General features: G+C 36.5%; 1 protein-coding gene across 2 annotated transcripts in view; it reads right to left on the reverse strand.

Annotated features, from left to right (window-relative positions):
- LOC142334711 (uncharacterized) overlaps positions 1 to 16726 on the reverse strand; it is a 56958-nt gene that overhangs the window by 18704 nt on the left and 21528 nt on the right. For both annotated transcript variants that reach the window (XM_075382955.1, XM_075382956.1), the window contains exons 3-6: positions 16225 to 16521; positions 13961 to 14102; positions 9335 to 9694; positions 5901 to 6473 (exon numbers count right to left, since the gene is read on the reverse strand). In XM_075382955.1, coding sequence (XP_075239070.1) covers positions 5901 to 6473; positions 9335 to 9694; positions 13961 to 14102; positions 16225 to 16521 — 1372 coding nt within the window. The remainder of the gene's footprint in view (positions 1 to 5900; positions 6474 to 9334; positions 9695 to 13960; positions 14103 to 16224; positions 16522 to 16726) is intronic.

Raw genomic sequence — 16726 nt, forward strand, 5'->3', positions numbered from 1 at the left:
AAATTGCAACAAAATAAGCCTAATACTATTAGCAGTTACATGCATCCCCTATGCAACTTTGATAACGTAATACCCTAAGTCTTTAAAAACTACGCCTTAGCGCGAAAACCCTTCCCTCGATGTTATTGAAAAAACGTGACATCGAAGTCAGTAAAGCACCCAAGAGATAATCACTATAGGTTGAGATACTCAACATCTATTGCACTATGCATCGATAGAACGCGTATATCAACTTCAATGAAAAACCATTCGCTGACCACGTAACAGAAAGAGAAACAAATGAAGTAAACAATCAGAAGTTCAAAAATTGATAACAAATGGTGTCAAAGACAAAAAATGGTTAGCAATAAACTGAAACTCTGAAGTTGATTATATTATGCCTAATTAGAGAACAAAAAAGACCTCTCAAAACTAAAAGAACTCAAAAAGTCTCTCACAATTATCTCTCTCGCAAAAACAAAAACTAATAACTTCCTAAACCACGTCGTGCCAAAGTCGTGAAAACGGTTAGATATGAAAAAGAAATTCTACTTGATCAAAATGTACTCATAAGAGAGCCAAATATAGGTCTCCATAATGAGACTACGTAACACAACAAGAAAGAACCAAAAACATCGTTAAATGTCTGAAAAAAAGTACTGTCAAATTTGTCAAAATTGAGACACATTGAGACGAATGCACTTGAGACATATCATTGATGCAACTAAATGAAAAAAAATTTCAAAAAGTATAACAACAAAAAACCTAAACTAAATGAAAAAAAATTACAAAAAGTATAACAAAAAACCTAAAAAGTTCAATCTTTTTACGAAGATAACTAGCGTCTAAGTCATGAAAAACCATTAGTTAACTTTTGACGGGTAAAAAAACTGAAAACACGCATCATTAAAACAGAAATAGCATCTTTGAAAAGAATTCGCATGAATGCTTAGAGAACAGCAAAAACAAGACAAATTTCTGCATGTGAGGAAAATTTTCGCTCAAAAACCAAAATCTGATTAACACATTTTTCCTCATTCACTAAACAAGCAGTCTGAAAAAATCACCACTCAAAACTACTCGTTTGTCGCTCCCCTTACTACTACAGCGTCACTAATCATAACTCCAAATTGACTTCTCATTGACAAAAAAGCGTGAACAGATCTTAAAAGACAGCGCACCAATACAATTCCAATTCTTTGAATTTTATAAACCAAGAGCACCACAACAAATCTTTGCTCAGCTTACAGCTTCGCAGCTATAAATATAGCCGGTAAAATTCTGGAACCGCTGCGAAATAGAGTTCGGTTCCGTATAATACAGGTAAAAAGTCATAGCTATATTTTATAAAAATTATCAGAAATTTATGTCAAAAACATTCAAGCGACAAATTAATCAAGTATTTTCAATCTGCAGAAATCTAATTATTTATTATGCATGAGATATTTCAAACTAATTCAAATTAAACAAATCAAAATCTAATCACAAAAAACATTTTTGTGTGTGTGTTTGTGTGTGTGTGTATGTGTGTGTGTGTGAGAGAGAGAGAGAGAGAGAGAGAGAGAGAGACTGAAAAATGACGTCACGCGCGCAAAGCCCTTAATGAGAGGACGAAGTCATTCAAAAAAAATTTTGACGATTCCAACTGTAAAACGGAAAACAGCATCAGACGACGAAACAGCAGAACATAGCAGGACAAGTCCTCGCACAATACAGAGCATTTCATTGACTTAATAAAAGACCAGAAAACGAATGGAAAAAACGGATTGGGAAAACCACTTACCACTTAGAAAATTTGATAAAATGAAAAAGATAGAAAAAAATTGCAGTCAAATAGCCGCATATGAACAAAAACCACAATCAAAAAAGCATTTTTTTGTTCAAACAGCGTTTTCTCAATCTACTTTGAAATTGGAGTGAAAAAAATGCCGCAAAACCACTCACTTTTTTGCTCCACTTCCTGTTTTGGCGTCACCAAAATCATTTCTCCAAGTTGACTTCAAAATTCACGAAAAATGTGTGTGCAGATGTGTGTAAAAGACAAAGCCACAATACAATTCAAAAATAGCCGGCAGATTGCCAGAAAATAGCCGCTTGTGGTTTTCCATGAAATGAAACAACTAAAAAAAACATAACCGACTAGCGTCGGGCGAATTCCTCTCAAACAACCGGCCAGCGGTTGGCTTTGTCAATACTTAGCTAATGTTTAGTGAGGCTAGATTTAGCTTGATTGAAGGGGCGTGAGGTTAGGGTAATAAACGATGACATCAAGCCAAATAACAGCCGCTGAAGTGGGGCATCAACAAAAGAGTTAAGGAAAGTGTGTGCGTGCGAAAGATAAAAGGTGAACAAAAAAGATAAGGAAAGAAACCCCAATCAACACACACAGAGAGAAAGCGCGCTAGGAAAATTTTCCATGATGAGATTCGACTCTGCAACTTCAAGTTTTCTAGCCTTCTTAGTAATTAAAGCACACAGAAAAACTGAAAGTACATAAATCAAAAGAAAAGTTTCCACTTTCGCAGTGAAGAAAAGCTTCAAAATGTTTTTTGTCTCCTGATTTCTGTCATGTAACCCATCTGCAGGACTTAAAATGCTTCATTGGCCAGTAAGGATCGTTAAACTCAGAAAAGGACAAAAATATCCGAAAATTTAAATAATGGCAAATTGTAACAAAATCTTGCTAAAGTTAGTGATATTAAAATATTTAAAAACATTTCTTCGTCTCAAGAGACTATCCAGTATCTCTACTTCAACCCTTAAACAGTTTCACAGGCTCATAAAGATCCTTGAACTGAGAATATGATAATTTTTTGAAAATTTTTAAAATTTTTATCAAAGTCGAGTCATTAGAATATTGATAACAATTCCATTAAATCTTAAAAACAAGCGGCAGCTTACTATCAAACCTCGGAGGAGGCCCCTGTTGCAAGAAAAAATCAAAACAATTCAAAAAATATTCAAACTTGAAAAAATTTAAAAATTTACAAGATGCTCAAATTCAAAATAATAAAATCTTGAAAAACATTCCATTACATCTAGAAATTTAACAGTAACCTATTATCAAACTCTAGAGTAGCTTCCCTGGCTTTTGACGCTGGATGAACCTGAAAATTTTTTAAACATTGCTTAAATTCGTGATATTAAAATCTTGAAAAACATTCCATTAGGTCTAGTCTAGAAACTATGCACTTCCAGGGTTGGGTTCAATAGTGGGGGTCTTGAACCTCTAACACCCGCTCTTAACACGTCAAGTATACGTCTCAAAAACAGTCTGAGCTGAAACAGAGGTGAAAGGCTCTAAGAGCACTTAATGTCCGCTGAGCGCTACTTGTTTATCCCGTTTTTGAGGACAAAAAGTCAGATGGGTCAGACAAAAATCGGTCAAGCAAAAAACTTACATAAAAAAGACCATCACGTTTACAATAATTGCTATGAACTTTGTTCAAGAGCAATTAAAAATAGCTGCATAAGAGGTGCTTACCTTTTGTTATTTCCATTATAATTGAAAAGCTACTGCAATTGAGTGAAAAAGTAAACCAACTTTTAGACCCAAATGATCAGATACTCCCCTTCATTAAAAAATGAGCACAATTGAAGGCGTAGAGCTTGGCTACTCCTATTGACCTTAAATTAGTTTTCCTTTGAAATAAGTTCTATGGAGCGGAAACTACTTTGTTTAAATCAGTGGTGATCATGAGAAATTAGCAGTCGCACAAATAACCCCTGTAAAACTCTATATTACGCTGTGAACTGAATTTTAATCCTCAAGCGTGAAAATATCAATTAAATTAGAGGTCAAAAAACATCACCTAGAAACAACAAATTCCAAAGTTTTATGAATTTGTTTTTGGAGCAGTTATAATTACAGCTGCATTGAGGCAATAAATAAACTGAAGTTTACTAACCATTGTACCATAATCTGATCTGTTATACCCTTTTGATAAATGTATGCTGACAGATAATTTCTGCAGTAAAATTAACGATGTAGCATTTGTATAACCTAGCTGACTGATTGTCAGAAAATAGCTGCAATAGCTTCATAGATCTGCAGTCTTAAAGAACAGTAAAAATAGCCGGCACATTGTCGGAAAATAGCCTCGATAGACGCTTGTGGCCTTCCGTGAATTGAAACAAAAGAAAAAAGATACAGATTGACCACCAGTCCTTTAATAGAACATTAGACGTTTTGGTTAGATTCGTACTGTCATTTTCATGAGACAGATACACTCTATAAGGAAAAAGCCCTAAGGGAGCTTTTTCAAAATTAATAATCAAAAACATAAAACAACTAATGTCGGAAGAACTGCTCTTTAACAACAGACGAGTGGAAAAACATTTGACACCGTCGGAAATTGAACCACTGACCTCCCAATCCATAACCACATGCACCGCCCACTCGCTTACCAGGCCCTTATTTTTGCTATGTTCCAACCAAATTTATATTAGCAACAAACTTTACTTAGGAATGAGAGCGAAAGAGATCACTCCAAAATAAAGAACGAAAGCGTGAAAAAGTCACTTGAGAAGTCAAAGATCGTTCTAAAAGAAAAGTGCAAAAAATGTCAAATCAAAAAAATTGGCATAAAAAAGACCAACACGTTTACAATAATTGCTATGAACTTCGTTCAAGAGCAATTAAAATAGCTGCATAAGAGTTGCTTGCCTTTTGTAATTTCCATTATTAATTGAAAAACTACTGCAATTGAGAGAAAAACTAAACCAACTTATAGACCCAAATGATCAGATACTCCCCTTCATTAAATAATGAGCACAATTGAGGGCCTAGAGCTTGGCTACTCCTATTGACCTTAAATTAGAGTTTTCCTTTGATAAGTTCTATGGAGCGGAAACTACTTTGTTTAAATCAGTGGTGATCATGAGAAATTAGTAGTCGCACAAATAACCCCTGTAAAACTCTTCTATTACGCTGCGAACTGAATTAATCCTCACACACAAAAATCAAGCGTGAAAACATTAATAAAATCAGAGGTCAAAAACATCGCCTAAAAATAACGAGTCTCATAGTATTATGAATTAGATTTTGGAGCAGTTATAAATACTACTGCATTGAGGCAATAAATAAACTGAAGTTTACTAACCCTTGTACCATAATCTGATCTGTTATACCATTTTTGGTAAATATATGCTGACAGATAACCTTCTGCAGTAAATTTAACGATGTAACATTTGTATAACCTAGCTGACTGATTGTCAGAAAATAGCTGCAATAGTTTCGTAGATCTGCAGTCTTAAAAAACAGTAAAAAACAGCCAGCAGATTGCGCGGAAATAGCCGCGATAGACGCTTGTGGCCTTCCGTGAATTGAAACAAGAAAAAAGATAGACAGATTGACCACCAGTCCTTTAATACAACATAAGACGTTTTGGTTAGATTCGGACTGTCATTTTTATTAGAGACACATGCTATATAAGGAAAAAGCCCTTATGGATCTTTTTCAAAATTAATATTCAAAATCAAAAGCTCAAGACTCTAATACTCAAGAATTAGGGCATATACTTTTACACTACTTACATGCACACCATTGACCTTCAACTAGCAAACGTTCAGAAATTTTAAAGTTCATTAAGCGAGTTCAGAAGTAATTTTTTTGAATGAGGTAAGTCAAGCAAATTGACCTACAAGCAGAAAAATGACGTCACGCACAAATTTTACGCGCAAAGCACTAGAAATCACTGAAATTGAAAAAGTCAAACCCAAGAAGTAAGGTGTTGTTGTTGTTGAAGAGTCATCGTTGGAGGCGACGATTTAAAAAAACCACAATGTCCGCAATAATAGCCGCTATCGCTTCGCGGCTATTAATTATTTGAATTGTAAAAAAAACGAACACCGCAATAGAGCTACGCTTAGCTTCCAGCTACAACAAGATCCAGAGCATTATATGGAAATTAGAAACAGACCTTGCACTTCTATTGCTCAGAGGCAGCTGCATGCCTCCAGTACCAGTTGTGGTGTTGATTGAGTTGGAGGGTCTCCCGGTGCCGGGTGCCAGCATCTGGGCTGCATTCGATATTATTGAGATATCGGCAGAGCCATTCCCACTTCTGTTACTCAACTGGGCCGCAACTCCCACTTGACTCACCTGACCCATCTGCTGCATTGGACTATTGGGCGCCGGAACCTGAGTTATGTTATAGGGAGTGGATTGTTGTTGCTGAGGGAATTGACTACCAGCTGCCCCAACGGTAGTCTGGCCTGCGTTTACTTGGATTGGCGTGTAAAGAAGGGGCGACCGCCTGCCTTGACATTGTAGCCCAACCAGTCCACCCGTTGTCCCATTCACAACTGGAGGATTCGAAGGTTGCAATCCAGAGCCTTGTGAGCCTGATACTGCGCCTGTGGGCGAGCAAAGACCAAATATTGAGGGTCCGCCCAGTGCTTTGAGGCGCTCATCGTGTTGCAGCCGTAATCTTTTCTCGGCAAGTAGGAAGTACGTTGCCGATATGTGGTCATACGCTTCTGTATTGAGTGAGCTGAAATAATAACTAAATACATCACATTGAAAACATGACACGTATAAGAGAATCATGGGGTTTAAAATAGTCACGCATTGGGACCTCGAGACAGTTCAACAACTTATTCAATAAGTTTGCAATCAAGTCGCGTGGAAAAAACTCACTAAATACCACAACATTTGCTTAGCTCTTTGTTCTACTTAGTCAACGTTTTCGCCCCACTTAGTGCCCTCTAGAAAGCTAATCCAATTTTTTGAGCTTTTGATTCCCTAAACAGATACAATAAATCCTAGTTCCTCTCGGGCGTCGTACCCAGCACTCGGGCAGGAGCGCACTCATGCCAGTGCACTAAGTCCCTCACGCGACTAAAATACTTAACAACCACAAAGTCAAAATTTATGCAAAATTCAGCATCAACAAACGCTGAATGAAGAAAGCATTCATCGGACATCACCAGTCAATTCAGAGTTGCATGTTTTCATAATCATTTCATTTTTCAAACGAATAGTGCAATATTTGTTAAATAGAAACGCTAATTTTAAATCAAACAATACAAATGGCAGTATTTATCAAGTTTCATTTACTATCAGCTCTATTTGATTGACTCGCAAAGTTCAACTAGCACAACAAATTTGCGCTCCGTCAGTTTAGTCTATATATAGTTCGACTGCCCATTCAAAACTTGCAAAAAATGTCAGTTCTTATGCTTCTATTGCCGACAACTGTCAACTGAGTTTCTAATGAGATGTAATTAAGCACCTGGGCTTCTTTCTTAACACATTTCAAGACAAATAATTTTTTTCAGTAAAAAATAGCCGCAATTGCCAGAAAATAGCCGCAATAGATTCGTAGATCGGCAGTCTAAAAAACAGTAAAAAATACAGACCAAAAAATTCATCTTTTCATTGAAGGCTGATCTGTTATATTTTGATTAAAAATCTGTATAAGTTATTGCTGCCCCTATTAGCTGGTTTCTGATAACCTTCATTTAGAGTGACACACGCCCATTTGACCTTATCTCTTTGAATTTAAGTAAATAAAAGTCAATTTCAAAGTGAGGAAGTCAATTTTGAGAGTGAGGTAAGTCAAGTGTGACCAAAAATTTAATCACGCGAATGAACAAAAAAACTCGCTCCACTAAGAGCAAAAAATGACGTCACAGATGCAATTCAGTTGAAATTGCATGAACGAATGAACAAAAAGTGGCTGTGACGTCATATGGTCGTAACAAAAATCATGACGCCGAAATGAAAACATAGCAGGACAAGTCCTGACGTACAATTCAAAGAATTTTCATTGACTAAACAGAAAAACTAGACCTAGAATGGACTATGAGTGAATTGAGGCAACTATTTTTTTTAAAAAATCAGATAAAAAAATAAGAACATACCCGGCAGATTGCCGGAAAATAGCCGCCGTTGATTCCAATAAGCATGATTTGGATTGAAAGAATAGAAGATAATGAAAAAAAAAGATTTTTGTACAAAAATATTTTTTAAGTCCGATTTATTTTGATGGCATTTCGTAGTTGAACACACTTCTGTTTCTTAGAGAGAGGCTACAGGGGCTACTATCAATACCAATAAGCATTAGAGAGAGGTAACTAATACTTATAGGAACGACGTTCAAATAGCGGGCATCTAAAATTGGGCTTTATGGGTTTATCCCGTTTCTACTTCTGACTTCAATTTTTTATACTGACTCTGTTCATTTTGAATTGCTTTGCTGAGCAACTGATGTTCAAAATCACTTTTAGCAGAATGAGATAAGAGAGAAACTAGCCTAGAGAAGTCAAAAAGATATCACGCAAAATGTTGAAAAGGCGGCAAAATGAGGTAAAGCGAAACATTTTTTTATTCGACGAAGTAAAAAAAAAATAGGAGCGCTATAATAGCCGGCTGAGAAGATGAGGGCGGCTATTAAAAAGAGGGAAAATCAATGTCAAAGTGCCGCATGTGAACAAAAAAAACCACTACCAAGAAATGAAAATTTAATTCAAACAAAAAAACTGGGCCTAGAATGAGCTGTGAATGGATTGGGAAAACCATCTAGAAAAAAATCCGCTCCAAAAATCGAAAAAACAGTTAAAATCTGAGTGAAATTGCCGCGTGTGAACACAAAACCACTACCGAGAAACCGAATTTTTGTTCAAACACCGTTTTCTCACTACTTTAAAATTAGAGCGAAAAAAATTCAAGCCGCAAAACCACTCGCTTTTTCGCTCCATTTCCTGTTGCGGCGTGACCAAAATCACTACTCCAATTTGACTTGAAAAATCATGAAAATGTGTGAACAGATCTTAAAAAAAAGACAGCGCCCCAATACAATTCAAATTCTTTGAATTGTAAAAAACCAAGAGAAGGCCAATAATAGCCCCAGCTATCGCTGTGCGGCTATTAATAACAAATCAAAAACGCATACCAATTTTTTAAAAATTAAAAATAGAAGACATGCAATATTTCCCCAAACTTCTTTCGAGAGCAACTAAAAACGGAATCGAGAGTTCAACTATCGAACGAAGTCAAGACATCATTAATTTAGAGCTGAGTATCGACAATGAAACACTTACCACTCTGCTATCAGGCTACTACCTGACAATCGCTTTTATTTTTGCAAAGAAGACTTCATTCCTCAACAAGAGCAATTGAGGTCGAGCAAACTCAAGTCAAATATGAAAAAGTCACTGAAGAAGTGCAATCGAAAGAATTTTCTAGAAACTGTCAAGCAAAAATTTTGCATCAACATACAAATTAGCAACAAAACATAACCGACTAACGTCGGATGAATTGCTCTTGAAGGAGACCCACAACCACACTAATTGCTTTCATCTTATTTTAAGAGTAATTGATTATTAAAAGAATTTAAATTGTCAAGCTCACTCTAGAATAGCAGGTTCATCTGCGATGTTCTGCATTGTCATACATTCCACAATTTCTTTGTGTTCGTCATCTGTAATCATGTCTCGTGTTATAACAGGGTACCTTCTGTACGACGCTAGGGAGGAGGCTGCTGCAGAGGTGGTGCTGTATGGGGGTCTATACCCTCCTGTAATGGTATTGACGCTCAGGTGTTGCGCATGATTTGAGGTATTGTTTGCTTGCACACGATTATTCTGATTATGATGTAGGGGGCTGTCTGTGGGCTGAGGAGAGGGCTGTTGCTGCATCCACGGGTGCGCCAAGATCTCAGCCAGTGACAAACGATCGGCGGGCTCGCGCTTCAGTAAGTTGCTCACCAGACTAAAATTACATACTGAAATAATTTGTATAATTGGTTCGTTCAACCCAAATGTCTCCCTGATTTCACGAAACATTTAGATCACATAACAATTTAGATTAAATTTTAAATTAAATTGGCAAACAATGGAACCAAAATTATATCTTATCACAGCTTAAAACAGGGAGAACACTCCGGAAACCAGCCAAAGGTTTAGCACGACAAAACATAGCCGGTAGATTGTCGGAATAACTGCGAAATAGACTTGCGTGCCGTATAATTCAGATAACAGATGCAGATATAAATTAAAAAGTAATTGACGCCGCTAAAAAACTATATTAAAACATTCAGCAATTTAAGGATTGTTAAAATTCGCTCCGCAGAAGCCTTTTTAGATGGGACCTTCATTACACGTATGAATTAACAAACTCAAACCTTAAACTAATTCAAATTTAACTTAAGTTTTGAAGTGCAAAAGTCATTTTATTGTGTAAGCAAGTCAGGTATAATCAAAATCTACTAACGCAAATTACCTGAAAACTTTAACCAGAGAGAGTGAGAAATACGTCACGCGCACAAAAGCCGTTAATGAGAGGAGGAAGTTACGCAGAAAATTCGAATTTTTACTGTGTGAACAAAATTAAAACGAAGAAGAGAGCGTTAGACGAAGAAACCAAAAACATAGCCAAAGACTATACACTCTAGTCGAAAAAATCATTTAGTCCCCTGCGAAACGTCACTCACTCAACGAAACAAATGCTGTTCTTATTTTCAGAAAAATTGAGGAAAAAACGCAGTTCAGAGAATTTTTCCTTTAAATTCTTCACAAGTTGCGACTCAAAGCCAATTACCGTCAACAGATCCTGTATAACAATTTCTGCTCACTCAATGACCAGATGCATGAGAGAAAAATAACCGGTAAAGTTATAAAACCTGGTGAAAAAAGAATGGAAACAAAGCAATTCAAAATCTGATTAGAACATATTTGAAAAAAATGTCTGCAAGTTGTTAAGATCCCAAGGTTTGCTATAGGGAAACTTGGCAAAACCGCCTGTTGAATCAGTGCCTACCAATGCGACTAACAAAACAACAAAAAATGGCCAGAGTAGAAAAAAGCAGATGCCTATACAACTTTAAAATGACCTCTCTGGAAACACAGCCCAGAAATTAGCTCTAAATGAAAAAAATTAAATAATTGAACCTTAAAAAAATCCGAAAAGAACAAAAAAAAAATAGCTAGCAGATTGCCAGAAAATAGCCGCAATAGATTCGTAGATCGACAACTTAAAAAAACAGTAAAAAAGACAAACCAAAAAAATTTGTCTATTCATTGAAGGCTGATATGTTAAATTTTGATTGAAAATCTGTATAAGTTTTTGCTGCCCCTATTAGCTGGTTTCTGATAACCTTCATTTAGAGTGACACACGCCCATTTGACCTTATCTCTTTGAATTTAAGTAAATAAAAGTCAATTTCAAAGTGAGGAAGTCATTTTTGAGGGTGAGGTAAGTCAAGAGTGACCAGAAATTTAATCACGCGCATGAACAAAAAAACTCTCCACTAAGAGCGAAAAATGACGTCACACATGCAATTCAGTTAAAATTGCATGAACGAATGAACAAAAAGTGGCTGTGGCGCCATATGGTCGTAACAAAAATCATGACGACGAAAAAAAAACAAGAGAAGGCCAATAATAGCCCCGGCTATCGCTGTGCGGCTATTAAAAAAGATTCAAAAATAGGCCTTCATTTTTTCACATTTCGTTACAAAAAAAACAAACAAAACTTATAGCAATCAAAAGAAAAGGTCCCAAATAACTTATATAATAGAATTTAATCAAACAAATCTCAAATACACAAAATTGAAGTAGGCCACAAAAACAACAAAACAGCTCAAAATTGCACCTGAAGATGTAATAATTGCTTCCAGTGGCACAAATACACTTCTAGACGAATAATTAATGGTTAAAAAAGTTGAGAAAACCTCTTGGCTGAAATAGTTAGTTAAACCTACTAAAATGCTTTGAAAATGCCGCGATCAAAACACTTAAATTAGCAAATCGGATTCCCAAGAACTAATCACAGTGAAACACCAGATGATCAAAGAAAATTATGAAGTTGAACATAACAAACAAACGACGGACAAATTGTTCTCATATATCAGGCAATGGCTTGCTTTTGGTAGCACTATGCTTAATTGTAGGCTTATTGCTCTCGGGTTCTACAACTCCATCCTTTTTCCCCAGACAAACAGACAGGAGTATTTGTCGTTCAGACAATAAATTGGCCGCAACAAAAAACGAATAGACCAAAAACCGAACAACAAAACAAAACAATTGCTAAAAACTTAATTGTCATCAATTAAATTCCCATAGCACACTTCAAACTATTTTTGGTCCACATCACCGTAACAAAACATAGACGGTCAAACGTTGGTCAAACAAATTGCTCTTGAATGACTGCCAGGCAAAAAATTTAGAAGGAGGTATAGGCTAGAGAAACTTTTATGGCGCAAAAGTTGCACATGGTGCAAATGGATAGGGACAAGTTCGCACTCGCGACTTCGGCTGAGAGTCAGGGACATCAACCACTACCCTACACGGGTTATGTATGGTCATCGCTCACAATCTGTTATATTTTAGCAACGGACTTAACTTCTGATTTTACTCAATTCCAATTACTCAAAAAAGTCAAGCGTAAAAAAGTCACTCTAGATGTGAACTCTTGAAAAGAGTCAGGTAACAATTTTGCATAAAAAACACACACACACGTTCACAATTATTGCTTCTATCTTCTTTCGATAGCAATTAAAAATGGATTATCAAAAAACTCAAAAACGTCAGACGAATTGCTCTAAAAAACTGGCTATGGATTGCTTTTGATAGTCGCCGGCGTAATAGGAGGCCTAATGTTTAACCCCGTTGCTTTACACCAAAAAATACAAAAAATTATTGGTCAGCCAAATAATTTGCCGTGATAATCGAATAAGAAACCAAGAGGACTTACATACATTACCGTGACATTAAAAACGAATTTATTATGGGATTTAAAGGATGAATAGCTCTCGATCGAAAGACGGTGGGCAGTTTAATTTAGGGAAGTAACAGAATGTTCTAGAACAAAAGCGCAAAATTGGTCAAGCAAAAATTTTGCATAAAAAAGACCACCAAGTTTACAATAATTGCTTCAAACTTTGTTCGAGAGAAATTAATTAAGACCATTAATTAAAACTGTATATTGCTATGTAAATTTATTTTTAAAGAGTTCATTATTTTTTAAGAGCAGTTAAAACAAACTTCAGGGTTCAGGGCAAAGAGAAGTCATTCTACTGTGATGAACCATATGGGATTAAAAACCCAGTCAAACATAAGAGAGCCAAACTTAAAACAATCCTGGTGCTACAACCAAGTTATATTGACAACTTGACTTAGGCAATTAAATGAATAAAACCAGTCGCGACTGCTAGGTTTACTGTAAAACATGGGGAAAAAGGTTGCCGTACTATTAGGTACACTTGCATGTCTGGTCGAGAAGTTCTGGCTCGTAGAAACTTTTTTATCCACAAAAAAGATTACGTTAAGTGCTATTATTTTGAGCGTAAAATTAATTTAAAATTTACACCGCGATACATTATTAGAGCAATAAAAACACCCAGTTTAATAATTATAAGCCCTCAAGTAAACACAGACAAAAAGAAAATTATTGTAGCATCACATTTTTTCCACAAATTAATTACTTGTGCTGGAAAATCAAAACATACCCGGCAGATTGCCGGAAAATAGCCGCCGTTGATTCCAATAAGCATGATTGGGATTGAAAGAATAGAAGATATTGAAAAAAAAGATTTTTGTACAAAAACATTTTTAAGTCCGATTTATTTTGATGGCATTTCGTAGTTGAACATAACGTACTTCTGTTTCTTAGAGAGAGGCTACAGGGTCTAATATCAATACCAATAAGCATTAGAGATGGTAACTAAGACCTATAGGAACGACGTTCAAATAGCGGGCATCTAAATTTGGGCTTTATGGGTTTATCCCGTTTCTACTTCTGACTTCAATTTTTTATACTGACTCTGTTCATTTTGAATTGCTTTGCAAGATTTGCGATAGATATTAATGCGAAATTACTTCCCAAGTCAAGGTCCCAGGCCCAAGCGACCTGTGATCAGACAGACTGGGATCGCACACGGGTCATGGACAGAAACATAAAACAATGAAAACAAACAAAATATCTGAAAAACCTTAGGCAACTACCAAAGAGAGCATTGATAGATTATTGCCAACTCACTCCTGGCACTCCGGTGATAGCTCTGGTGGCAGTTTGAACCTACAGTCCATAATCATTGTGAGAGTCTCGCTGTCTGTGCCCTCGTTGAACGGTGCCTCGCCACACACCAGCATATAAAGGAGCACTCCGAGACTCCACACGTCTACAAGCAAATAGATGCTCTCATGAAATAACTCACCTGGACCAAAATTTGATAATGGTAAGAGAAAGCGTGCATCTCAAACACTGACATTAACAGTTTCATCGCTTAGAGCGATGACATTGGTCATGATGTTTAGATCTATCCCACGGGCATGCTAAAGATATTAGCAATCTCGTTGTTTGTGATTTCTGTAAATTTAATATCTGTATTTGATAATTTATTTTGAAACCTGCATATGGGTAAAATCTTCTACCTCTTCTGAAACAAATTCACATCAAACCACTACATTACAAAATCTAAGAGATAATTTCAATGATATCTTTTGTGCAATGAGTATTATGGCGGAAGATACATTGCTTTAAAACGAATTTTTCTATAAGACGATGTTCCAGTTCTATAAGACGAGTTTTTCTTTAAGCTCCAGTTGTAATTCAAAGGGAAATGTGAAGCATTTTTTTCGCGTAGAACGCAAAACCTTAAGGCTTTGTTGACCATTTGTGAACAGATGTTGAAACAATTAAGAAGTAAAGATGAACATCACATTCAGCAACAAAAACTGCGCATTCTGTTGGATTTTCCGTTTTTCTTTACCGCTTGACCATGATCAGGACATTTTTTTTCATTCTTCTAGACCTTTTTCAGACTAATACATGCAGGATGTTGGGTAACCTGCGTAACTTTTGCGCTTTGATATCGTTACCTTCATCCAAATATAGTATCACAGTTCAATCTTATATATTTAACGCGTGGGCTCTGAATTTGGACAAAATTTCTGCATGTTTAAGGGGCCTCACAAAGCGCATGTTTAAGGGGCCTCACGAAGCGCATGTTTAAGAGCCGCATTGAGCAGCATGGTTAAGCGAACATATCGAAAGAGTTCAATGACCTAAAAGGCTCAAAATAGATGGGTGAGAACCGAACCTGGGACAAAAGACTGTTAGTCAGGTGCAGTTACCGCGAGGCTAAGAGGGCTTGAAAGTATGCTCGCCAAGAGGAAGGATTTACTTTACTGGGTACTACGTGTTTTTTAATTAATATTAATTTAAGTTTGAAAATCTCATTGTAAGTGTGTTTTTTTTTCTGCAGCTTTAGCCGTACGGATTATGCGCTATTCTAGAACACACTTAGCTTTCAATTAAGTTTTTTACGTGTATCTTTTCGATGTCTGCTTAATCTCAAAGCTCTCAATCGGAAATATGTTAATCGGTGAGATAAAAGCGCTTGTGAGAGACGGTGGTTTGTAGTGAATATAGCCCAGTTTGCAAGGTGAAAGACTGCTAATCTGAAGCTTGATGTGTTTACTGTTACCATTATCGGTAAAATTGCTATGAAACTAAATTTTAAATAGTTTTAGTTGTTTTGTCTTATATTCCTTTTTATAGTAAATATCATTCGCAATTGAGGACAATGGTTAGCAGCCCTCCTAAGGTAACACGTTTTAGGGGTCCTTAATCAGGGAACCTAGCGTAATAAATGCGTTTTGAGACGCGCTTTACCATCCTTTTTAAGCTCCTAATTTGCGCTGATTAAGCTTGAGGTATAGCAAAAACAAGCAAATCAACAACGCCATTATCCAGAAATTTGCTGTAGAAAGAGCAAAAGAGAAGCAATACACATAGATAGTCTAAGTTGGACACCTATGGCTGTTAAACGAGGGGCATGGTTTCTAGCTCGTGTTGATGCGAAACAGTAACCTTTACTTCTTTTAAACCTTCGATTCGTGTAAATGATTTTCTGGTTGTTTTTGCGGGCCTGCTAGTATTGGTGAATTACGTTGACGTTGTCTAAATTTTGTGATAAATTAACTTCAATCCTCTTTTCATTTGACTAACTTGTGAGTGAACGAGAGAAGGCAGCAGCTCAAGCTCTGAATGATAGCAATTTAGATCTTCTTAGATTGGAAACTTCTCAAACAATAGATAGGGGCTCAACTAAATTAAATTATTTTACCGGTAGGATATTTACTGTTGAGGCTTTAGTTTTGGGGAGGCTAGCGCATTCTTAACTGAGGGACGGGGTCGATAATTTCGTGGGTGCTATATAATAAACCATAATGGGAAAGACCCAGCAGAGGTAGCAAAAGGTCAAAGATCATATAAAAGATGTTCCAGTACTTACTAACCTACAGCAGCCGCTTCGTATGAATCGCCAAGAAGAATTTCAGGAGCACTATAAGCTAGAGAGCCACATGACGTTCGCAAGTGTGTTCCAGGTGTGTACTGATTGCTAAATCCGAAGTCAGTGATTTTGACGACGTCTTGATTTCTTGACAAGACAACGTTTTCGGGCTTCAGATCCCTGTGTACTATGTGCAAATCATGACAATAAGTTATGGCAGAAACTATTTGCTGGAAGAAATCGCGTGCCTTGTCTTCAGGAAGTCCTCCCTCGTGTTTCGTTAAGAAATCATACATGTCTCCTAAACAAACACTTTTCCATAAATCAATAATATTACCTCTCTTGTAAAAGACTCCAATGCTAAACTTCCTAGTTTTTATCTTGAATAATTGCGTAATATCATTCCATAATCAATGACATTGGTTTTCTACAGAAAATGACACCGTACAGGTACTCGGTCATCCAAAGTACCCGTGATATTTTAGCTCGCTATTAGACAACTCTTC

The sequence above is a fragment of the Convolutriloba macropyga genome, chromosome 2 (genome assembly GCF_964194025.1).
Source record: "Convolutriloba macropyga chromosome 2, txConMacr16.3, whole genome shotgun sequence".
NCBI lineage: Eukaryota > Metazoa > Xenacoelomorpha > Acoela > Convolutidae > Convolutriloba > Convolutriloba macropyga.